This window comes from Triticum aestivum, chromosome 5D (genome assembly GCF_018294505.1).
Source record: "Triticum aestivum cultivar Chinese Spring chromosome 5D, IWGSC CS RefSeq v2.1, whole genome shotgun sequence".
NCBI lineage: Eukaryota > Viridiplantae > Streptophyta > Magnoliopsida > Poales > Poaceae > Triticum > Triticum aestivum.
In genome coordinates, this window is record NC_057808.1 from 234,927,746 (window position 1) to 234,938,811 (window position 11,066).

The 11,066-nt window shown below is 51.7% G+C and overlaps 1 protein-coding gene across 1 annotated transcript; it reads left to right on the plus strand.

Annotated features, from left to right (window-relative positions):
• The first annotated feature begins 3,115 nt into the window (after window positions 1-3,115).
• Window positions 3,116-4,462, plus strand: LOC778422 (probable non-specific lipid-transfer protein 3). The gene is made up of 2 exons (XM_044540344.1): window positions 3,116-3,670; window positions 4,115-4,462. The coding sequence occupies exons 1-2, from the start codon at window positions 3,315-3,317 to the stop codon at window positions 4,122-4,124; spliced, it is 366 nt and encodes a 121-aa protein (XP_044396279.1). The 5' UTR covers window positions 3,116-3,314; the 3' UTR covers window positions 4,125-4,462.
• The last annotated feature ends 6,604 nt before the right edge of the window (window positions 4,463-11,066 follow it).

Here is an 11,066-nt window from a genome sequence, read left to right on the forward strand (position 1 = left end):
CGGGGGCGCCGGGCCCGGAGCAGCCCTTACCGGCCATGGGCGTAGGAAGGAGTGCAGGTCCATGTCCGTTGGGCAGGACTCGCCCCTGCCGGGGTGGGGTGGTGGTGGTGAGCACGCGCACAGCCGAAATCCCGACAACGCCTCCAAGGCCGCCGCCCGAGGGGTCAGAAGCTCGCGAGGGAGGGGTGGGGGAGAGGAGCCGCATTATGGACGACGCACAACGCGAGGGCAGCCAGGGCAGCCGCCGTCGGCACCAAGGCGCAACCGAACCGCCGTACGAAGCTGCGACCTGCGTCCCCGGCCAGTAGCAGCAGATGGGGGCTATATCCATGAGGAGGAAGCAGGGGAGCAACTTGCACAGGAGGCAAGAGAAGTCGGACCGGCTGGGCGGGGAGCAGCCACCGGAGAAGACCGTCTCGAGCCGCACAAAAGTGGATCTCGGGGCAGGGGTGGGTGGGGGACGCAACAGGAGGTACGTATCTGCCCCGCCGCCACCATCCCTGGGCTCGGCAAAGCTTCGCCGGCAAGCCCTCCAGCGGCTGCGAAGCGGGGAGGGGCGGAGGATGTGCCTGGCGGCGGCGCTGGGTAGGGTTTCCCCCGTGTCGCCTGTGGTGGCGATGCGGGGGCCGTCCGGGGATATTGAGAGTCTCGCCCGCAAGTGATAGGCTTTTGGCACCCATCACTGCAAGAGTGAAATGAGTTTTGAACGGTGGATGAGGGTGTGGGCTGGTATCACGTTCTTTTTTATAACAATACTAGAACAATGCCCGTGCATTACAGCGGGATATAAATATTCTAGTATGTTAGCTTGTGATTTACCTGTTAATAATAATGCGATTGTGTGTAAATGCTAATCAAATTCTGACCGTGGAGTACCTTATATTTTGATTAGAAGTTTAATAAGTAAACTAAAGTGAAATTGGTTCAGAAGGTAAGTAAATTAAGATGATTGGTTATCATATACATGAAACGTTGAACGAATGGGTGGTGAGAAAAATGATGAAATAAAAACCTTAAGTTCTTTTTAAGTGGTAGAGGTTAAGTAATAGAGATATATGCTGCAAGTTCGAGCATAAGGAAAAGAAAAATGGCGCTGAGAAGAATGCACAGACGTGCCGAATTAACAAACAATTTAAAGCTGCTACTGTAGAGGATTGATGAGGTGAAAATCTATTTCACCTGCTAGATAGCTAGGTTGGGATATGCTACCCCGCATGCATAGAGCGAAAGCAATATTGCAACGTTTCAGACCCGAGTCCTGTTGGGAGACGCAAGCTACGTAGGTGGCAACTACATGGAATTAGTAATAAGGCCAATAAAATCAGGCATGAACAGTTAGGTTATGGATCTATCAGGCATTAATACTTCGTTTCATACTGTAGAGGTGCCGCTCGGCTACGGAATTGTAGAAAGTTCAGTTGCCTTAGGAGACGTTCCGGAGACCACTTTAGATGTCGACTGGACTGTTTGATTGCTACCCTACCCTGAGCGCAGATGCATGGTCTGCCTTTCCTTTGATCTGCTGGAGGTATCGTCTTTGATATCTCAGCCTGGGAGCTCTTGGCTACGCAGAGCTGTCGGACTCGGCCCTAGGAAATCGGTGGCCTGAGCTTCTGCCTTGGTACACGTACAATCACTGCTCTATCTTGTAGAGTATCAAACCGGCTCTTGGACTAGCCATAATGGATAGTAACATACACTACTAACATACACATATTCCTAGACTATGTTACTTGAGTAGTAACTTAAGTGTGGTAACATGCAAAGATTCATTTATTAGGTTATAGACTCATATTGCATTGAGGCATGTGATGTTACAGTAACTAGTTAAGTTACTACAACTATCTCTCTCCTCATTAACTCATTGTCACATAAGCAAATTTGCTGAGTTGGACACGATGTTACTGCTGAAGTTACTCCCACTGTGGCTAGTCTTATAACGGATTAGAGGAGTAAAATTTGATTTTATTTCTCTAACAGACGTCTAGCCGATCCCAATCCATCGTAATGGAGGATAAATTATCCTCAACCGCGTATCTTTTCGCTAAATGTACTCCATCGTTGGGTGGTTGAGTAAAAACCACGCCCTACCTCCCCCCCCCCCCCCCCCCCGCGCACCGCATCTGCGCCGTCGCCATCCCTCCCACCCCCCGCTGGCACCCTCCCACCACCGCGGATGCTCCGTAGGCTCCGTCGCGGTCCTTGACCACTTGGATTTGTGCCTCGTTGTCCCGTCGCCGGCACAGAACTGGTGGATTTGCGGCTGCTGTACCGTCGCCGCCGGATTTGGCACTTCCGGCCGCCGGCGACTGTGCCTTGCTATGGATTGGCCGGGAAACGGACCACACAGCCCCGACAATGCCTCCGCGCCGCATGCTGGTATTGACTCCGCCTCTAGCCAGATATATATAGGGGATTGGATTGGTCCAGCCAAATCTTAGTGGAGTAAAAATACTCCACAAAGGTTTTACTCCGCTGGATACTCAGCTATTTTTAGGGGATTGGTTAGAAATGCCTGTAGATGGGTTCAAGAGTTCACATAATCGGATCCATGGAGGTGGATGCACCCTGACACAACAGTACTTGTAGTCGTCGCTATGTGGTCTACCAATATAGATGTAATTTTTATTATTTCTGATGTTCGTTGTACTGCTATGATTAAAGGAATAGATTGGAAGTTTTCTTGAAAGAAAACGACGGCTATAACCTCGGGAAAACAATGGACCAAACACGGGAAGAAAAGATCCAGCATTTGCTGGCTTTTTATTGATTTAGCATAGAGCAGATGGAAACATGGTGTGATCAAGTGATCAAATGGGTGACAGAGGCAACAGAGATAGAAAGGGGGTCCTTGCGCCCAAAAATTAGCTACTCAGTCATGGTTACAGTTCCATGGGAGCAGCCAAACACTGTCTTGAATATGTGGAGCCATGAGGCAGTTTCAGGGTCAGGGCAGCAACCAAGAAGTTCACACCACCAGTAACTTTTCTTCCCGCAAAAAAACATATAAAAAAACAAAGTAAAAGCAAAGAGACACATGCCAATTGCAAAGAGATCGGGCGTACTTTCTAGCGGGTACATGCACTTGCAGGGTGGATCGACCTTCTCAATTAACTCCACCAGCCAACGACCTGGCAGCGACCGGCATCAATTGCTCAATCAATCCTGCATGTTCATCGCTCCCCTATTTATACCCTCGAAACCACACCCTTTCCTCCACACCATCACACTCCACTAGCTTAACCACACCGCCGACACTCATCTGATCACCCACTAGCTAGCTAGCAGCTTAAGGAACTTCCAGCTAGCGATCGATGGCTCGTCTCAACAGCAAGGCTGTGGTGTCCGCCGTGGTCCTGGCGGCGGTGGTGCTAATGATGGCCGGCAGGGAGGCGACGGCACTGTCGTGCGGGCAGGTGGACTCCAAGCTCGCGCCGTGCGTGTCGTACGTGACGGGGAAGGCGCCCTCGATCAGCAAGGAGTGCTGCTCCGGTGTGCAGGGGCTGAACGGCCTGGCCCGCAGCAGCCCGGACCGCAAGATAGCGTGCAGGTGCCTCAAGAGCCTCGCCACCAGCATCAAGTCCATCAACATGGACAAGGTCTCCGGCGTGCCCGGCAAGTGCGGCGTCAGCGTGCCCTTCCCCATCAGCATGTCCACCAACTGCAACAAGTATGTTCTAATCTTTCGGTCTACTCATCCAAATGCATGCATTTTCATCTTCTCGCGTAGCCGTCTAGTCCAGATCTTGTGCATATTTCCATATCGTGCTACTCCATAACCGTCTGTTTTCACGTTATAAAAAACAAACGTTTTTTTACACCAGGCCAAACAGTTACTGTAGTTTTAATCCAGCATCCGAGCTACTAGTACAGAAGAGAAAAGGTTCTGCCAATACAAACAATATGACCCCCCAAAAAAGAGGACAAATACTAGAACAACTCATGAGCAAACACGTACCTGCATAGTTTTTCTTAAGAGCTAGGAAGTGAGTATATAGTAACAAAACAGTGATATTAAGTTCATATTGAAGAAAAACGGTCGATCGTGTATTTTAGCATGTTACATCTAACGTGATTTTCTCTGACATAATATATATGTCTTATTCTTATGCAGTGTCAACTAGTTCAATATATAACCCTTCCGACGTGCATGCAAGGACGCGCTTGTGTGGAGCTTAATGTCTACGTTGATGGAGTGCTCATACGATACTGAGCTACTAAATAATAAAATGAAGTTGCTTGCGTGTGTTATTTCAGTACTGTGTCACTGTGTGTCTGTGTCCATGTCTGTACCTTGCGCACACACTGTGTGTGCATATATATTTATGCGACATGTATGCATGCGTCCGTATGCGTGAGTGAACTGTCAACTCTTTGCTGTACTCTAGTGTAGCCGATGTGTACGTGTGATGTGCCTGACCTACTTGTTCAGGCAATTAATGAATAGTAATTATTTTCCTAATTATTGACGTGCATGGATGTCCAGCTATTGCACTATCCAGCAGTATGATGGAGCATTGTGCACTATACGGATGTTTTGAGCCAGAAGATGCATGCGTGCAATACGCGCCGTGGCCACTTTTGTGTCCCAAATGAACGAGATCTCCACTAGTTTGGACTTTCTGTGTCGTGATTTTGTACTCCACAACACAATATAGTGCTCCAAATTAACTACGAGACGTTTTCCTTCTGATAGGGAAAACACTCAAACAGAAAAACACACAAGAACTTGTTAAACAGAAACACACGCAAGAAACAAAGAATGAAAACACATGAAAAAATTTAAAGCAGAATTGGGAACCCCGAACGTCCGTATAATACTGTGAAGTGTGAGTACAGTCGAAGACATGACACGTCGAATCTAGTACACATATGACTGGAATAACCTATAAACATATCACAGTCGTTCAGAAAATGTATTTCGTTGTGGAATTAAAAAAATGTATTACGATGTGAACAGTTGTAAAAAAAGTCATAGTTTTAAATAGCGTGCTATCTCGGTCCTATAACATTTGCAGGGCGTCATGCTAAGCCATTCAGTAGAATTTAGCGTGTTATATATTTTTCACAAATATGCAGAGCTTTAGGTGGTACAACACATGGCACGAACGCAAGAGGCGAGACATGGTACATGATGCCCGAAGCAGAGATAAATGCGATGCTCAGCCCAAACAGAAAAAAAACACAGTTACACACGCTGTCCTGAGAGCCCCAACCAACAACTAGACAACCAACATCTCCAAATCCAGAACCGAGGATGCCGCGAAAAAAACAAGACAACGCCATCGTGAAGAAGAATGACGCCGAGATGTCGTCGCCATCCGATTCGGATGACCGGACCTAGGGTATCCCCTGATGCTCAAAATGGGACACCGATAACGGCCATGGCAGCACCTCCAAGAAGGGGAAGACACCCGCGAGTGTCGCCGTTGCCAGCATAGGATGCATGGATTTTGCCCTCGCCTGAGTATGAACAATCCCAAGCCGTCGGAGCATGAATCGGAGAAGAGGAAGTCTGGCATAGGTTGAAGATGCGGCCAGTACAGGAAGGAGAGCTACGCCCGCCGCTGAAGGAGGCACAGGGCACCGTCGGACGTGGGAGGACCAGAGCAGGCGGAAGGATGGACAGGTCACGAAGGTGGGTGAGGTTGGGTGGTTGGACGGAATGAGAGACATCGGGGCATGATAATGGCTGGAGACCGAAATGATCCTGGATCTGGAGGGAAGCGTGTTGGAATAAAGAGCCACGGCCAGAGTGTGGTGGCCGCGTGAGCGCACGCAGAGTCCGTGGTTCAGGGGGTGCGTGTGCGTGCGTGAGTCAGGCTGGTGCGTGCGTGTGTGAGTGGACCCAGCTAGCGTGCGTAGACCAGGAGGTTACTGGATCGCTATGTAGGCGTGATCGCTGCGGGCTGGCCACGAGCTGCATGCGTACGTGCGCGAGGTGGCCGCGAGCTGAGCGGGCCGATCGGGGCGCCAGGAGGGGTGGGTGCGTGTGGGTCGTGCCCAACGCAGGCCCGTCAATATAAGCCCCTGGTCGATCATTGTAACGGTGTGGTCTAGGGCATCGAGTTCGAGCTCGAGGAAATATACGCCGTACGTGCAGCGGCGGGCGTTCGAGCGCCCGGAAAAACTCTGTGTCCACCCCTTCCATCCCTTCTTCTTCCTCGGTCCGTTGCACAGCAGAGAGAGAGAGGACTAGATAGGGTTCGGCAAGGCCACGGCAACAACAATTGGTATACAGAGCTTCGGTTCGGGCGATCACCGGCGACCATGGCCCTCGTCCCACACGGCGGCGGCGCGGGCGGATCGGCGACGACGGCGATGCCGATGCTGACCGCAGACAACTACACGGTCTGGGCCATCAAGGCGCAAGCGATCCTCGATGTCCACACCGTATGGGAGGCGGTGGTGCCAGGCGACGCGGCAGTGAACGCGCGGAAGGACAAGATGGCGCGTGCGTTGCTTCTCGGGGCGTTGCCGGAGGATGTGCTGCTGCAGGTGTTGACGAAGCTCACCGCCAGGGAGGTATGGGACTCCCTGAAGGTGAGGTTCGTCGGCGCCGACCGGGTCCGTGCGGCGAGGCTGGCGACGCTGCGCGGCGAATTTGACCTCCTGAAGATGGCGGACGGCGAGGAGCTCGCGGCGATGGCGGCGAGGTAAGCCAAGCTCGGGGAGACGCTGGGCGACGCGGCGCTCGTCAAAGAAGCTGCTGGATACGGTGCCGGATCGGCTCTTCCCCGTCGTCGCCGGCATCAAGCAGTTCCACGACGTGACGACGATGGCGTTCGACGAGGCGCTCGGGCGACTGCGCGCGTTCGACGAGCGTGTTCGGCGCCGTGGACAAGACGGCGGCGAGCGGGCGGACAGACAGCTCCTGTACACTGCGGCGCAGTGGCGGGCACGGGAGCGGCGTCAAGGCAGAGGTCGGGGCGACGACGACGACGTGCGCAGCGTGGCGAAGAGGGGCGGCGGCAACAGGCGCGGGCGCTGCTACAAGTGCGGCGAGCGCGACCACTTCAAACGGGATTGTCCCCAGCTCCGGAGGGCACCAGCGGCGGAGCAGGCGCTGCTGGCGAACGCCGGCGTCGAGGATGACGGACTCCTCTAAGCCGTGGCTCAGCGGGTGAGTGTTGGAATAAAGAGCCACGGCCAAAGTGTGGTGGGCGCGTGAGCGCGCACAGGGCGCGACGGGCGCGGGCCGGATTGTGTCGGGTCCATGGTTCAGGGGGTGTGTGTGCGTGCGTGAGTCAGGCTGGTGCGTGCGTGTGTGCATGGACCCAGCTAGCGTGCATAGACCAGGAGGTTACTGGATCGCTATGTAGGCGTGATCGCTACGGGCTGGCCGCGAGCTGCATGCGTACGTGCGCGAGGTGGCCGCGAGCTGAGCGGGCCGATCGGGGCGCCAGGAGGGGTGGGTGCATGTGGGTTGTGCCCAACGCAGGCCCTTCAATATAAGCCCCTGGTCGATCATTGTAACGGTGTGGTCTAGGGCATCGAGTTCGAGCTCGAGGAAATATACGCCGTACGTGCGGCGGCGGGTGTTCGAGCGCCCGGAAAAACTCCTGTGTCCACCCCTTCCATCCCTTCTTCTTCCTCGGTCTGTTGCACAGCAGGAGAGAGAGAGAGAGGACTAGCTAGGGTTCGGCAAGGCCACGGCAACAACAAAGCGCATATCCAGGCTACGGGGACAGGGGCAGCAAGGACGTCGGCGAGCCCAAGGAGCTGTAAGGAGACGCAGCTTCCACAGTGTGTCGAAATCAAAGATGCGCAGGTATGGACGGCCAACCAAGGGCACCAACAGGGTGGGGTGCGAAGAGGCCGAGGTGCATGTGAGCTAAAGGAGCCGGAAAGAGTGAAGCTCCCGGGGAGAGCAGAAGCCGGACCCGCGCTAGCCAGCCATGATCGCAGGAGCGAACGCATGTCCATGGCCGTCGGGCTTGCAGTCACCCCTGTGGAGGGGTGATGGAGAGCTCGCGCGAAGCCAACCTCCTGGACGGCATGCTGCAAGAAGCAGCCGTCGTCAGGCACAACCAAATGCCTTCATGGTTGCCTCTCAGGAAGTCTGACCTGAATTTCGAACTGGGCGGGGGGAGGGTAGCAGCGCGGAGGACGCGCCGAGCAACCATGACAGGTTGGCCGAAGAACGCCACAACCGGTCGGGAGGGGAGCTTCCAAATCGCACAGGGTAGGAGGGCTGGGGCAGAGTAGGCACCGCAGTGCGCCAGGGTTGGAGCCGCCCCGCCACCACCATCCCAGGGTACATCGCGGCTTCGCTGGTAGGCCCTCTGGCAACAACGATGTAGAGGGGCGGCAGAGGGCTAGCTTGTAGCGGTGGTTAGGGCTTCCCCGTGTCACGGGTCACGGATGGTGCAGGGGGATGGGGTATCGAACGTCATGACCCGGTTTATTAAGGCCAAATTCCATCCGATGGGCACCACACTTATTTTTGAAGAAAGACACCAAAATGACATCTTAGATCTGATAGTAATCAAGGAAAACAAGTTGTATGAGGGGACGACAACTGGAGGCAGAATGACTAGTAAAAAATAAATTATATTGAAAATCATACTAGCTTTGTTCTTCCTCGGATTGATTGCCACCCACCAGAGATCGAAAATCAAACTGAAGCAACGGTAAAGGAAATAGGACACCTGCAAACGCCCTCGCCATACTAGGCTTTAAAGACCGCAATAGTCACTCGTCACACGAAACAGGATCAGGAAGTTGTTGAAGAAACATAAGTTGGCGCATCACGCACCACATTGCAGGCTTGTAATCATCACCACCGGTCCAGAGAGTTGGAGAAACCAGAACATGCCGCGGAATAAAATGAAAGAAGATATCAAAGTCGTGGCATCAATAGCAAGCCAATTTCCCTCCTTGATAGTCACACTAACTGCCACGATCGGATGCATCACAGTGATCCCAGAACCTCCGAGGCGAAGGACGAGTATAGCCGTCCTCAGCGCAGTAATAACAATCATATCTGGAAGCGCTGAAACAACAAGCATGACGACAAGGAGGTCAACGCCGAGTTCGAAGGCGAGCTCCAGTGCGGTCCCGGCCCAAAGAACCGCCAGTGGCCAGCTAAGAAGAAGCAAGGTGGTCTTGACACTATCAAGACCATGGACAAGCCATGCGACTACCACTCGTGTTTTTATGTCCATTTTGCATCATGTTTTTATGTTGATATTTATTGCATTATGGACTATTATTTCACGTTATGATACAATTCTTATGCTTTTCTCTCTTATTTTGCAAGTCTCGCATGAAGAGGGAGATTGCCGGGAGCTGGAATTCTGGACCTGAAAGGGCTATATCGGAAGCAGCTTTTCTGAACATCTCCAAATGAGCTGAAAATTTATGAAGTATTATTTTGGAATATATTAAAATTATTGGCGAAAGAAATATCAGAAGGGGACCCACCAGGAGGCAATAAGCCTAGGGGCGCCCCCTGGGCTTGTCGTGCCCTAGGCAGGCATCCGGGGCCCATCTTATCCTATATGGTGCCATTTGACCTAGAAAAATCAGAAGAAGGGTTTCGGGACGAAGCGCTGTCGTCTCGAGGTGGAACCTGGGCAGGAGCACTTTTGCTCTCCGGCGAAGAGATTCCGTCGGGGAAACTTCCCCCTGGGAGGGGAAATCGAAGCCATCGTCATCACCAACGATCCTTGTTCGCACACAAACACGTCACCATGTACCCTCGACGCTAGGGGTGATGCACCGCAACTTACCTTGAAGGAGACTCGGCCGGAAGCGCGGTACGCAAGCAATCCGACGGGCGCTTTTGTAGACCCGAAACCCCACACGCCCGAGAGGGACCCCATCTGGGGGCGCGACAGCTATGGGCTGCCCTATGTCGACCTGACCGCCCATAGATCCTCGTGGATATGCAGCCCTCCATTGCTGAAGAACGATGAAGAACGAGAAGAAAGATACAGGGGTGGGGGATAGATGAACACAAAAAAGTGGTAGATGTGTTTGTTTGATTGTGTGGTGTTTAATCGGCCATCACCTCTCATCTATTTATGAGGCGGCTGGACTTCCCGTACAAGAAAAGGACTCCAAATCTCGTTCAAATCCTTCCAAAATTAGCTGAACTCGGATTAGGTATGTATGAGACAGCAGTTCGATATTTTTTGTTTCACATGCCAAATACGACCTCGGATGAAGATGCGCCGAAAAGCAAATTTAACCATTTCGACGAGCGAACAACGTGTTGAACGTTTTTCGATTCGAAGCCATTTTGAGGGCCGAATGGCTCGCGTGACCCATCAGACATCGTGTTTAATGCCACGGGCCAGTTTTTACTCATGATAGTGAAGGAAATATGCACTAGAAGCAATAATAAAGTTGTTATTTATATTTCCTTATATCATGATAAATGTTTATTATTCATGCTAGAATTGTATTAACTGGAAACTTAGTACATGTCTGAATACATAGACAAACAGAGTGTCCCTAGTATGCCTCTACTTGACTAGCTTGTTAATCAAAGATGGTTAAGTTTCCTAGCCATAGACATGTGTTGTCATTTGATGAACGGGATCACATCATTAGGAGAATGATGTGATGGACAAGACCCATCCGTTAGCTTAGCATTATGATCGTTAAGTTTTATTGCTATTGCTTTTTTCATGACTTATACATATTCCTCTGACTATGTGATTATGCAACTCCCGAATACTAGAGGAACACCTTGTGTGCTATCAAACGTCACAACGTAACTGGGTGATTATAAAGATGCTCTACAGATGTCTCTGAAGGTGTTTGTTGGGTTGGCATAGATCAAGATTAGGATTTGTCACTCCGTGTATCGAAGAGGTATCTCTGGGCCCTCTCGGTAATGCACATCATAATAAGCCTTGCAAGCAATGTGACTAATGAGTTAGTTACGGGATGATGTATTATGGAACGAGTAAAGAGACTTGTCGGTAACGAGATTGAACTAGGTATGAAGATATCGACGATCGAATCTCGGGCAAGTAACATACCGATGACAAAGGGAATAACGTATGTTGTCATAACGGTTCGACCGATAAAGATCTTCGTAGAATATGTAGGAG

Excerpts from the sequence above, each read along its gene's own strand:
- LOC778422 (XM_044540344.1), top strand. The coding sequence starts at position 3,315 with ATGGCTCGTCTCAACAGCAAGGCTGTGGTGTCCGCCGTGGTCCTGGCG.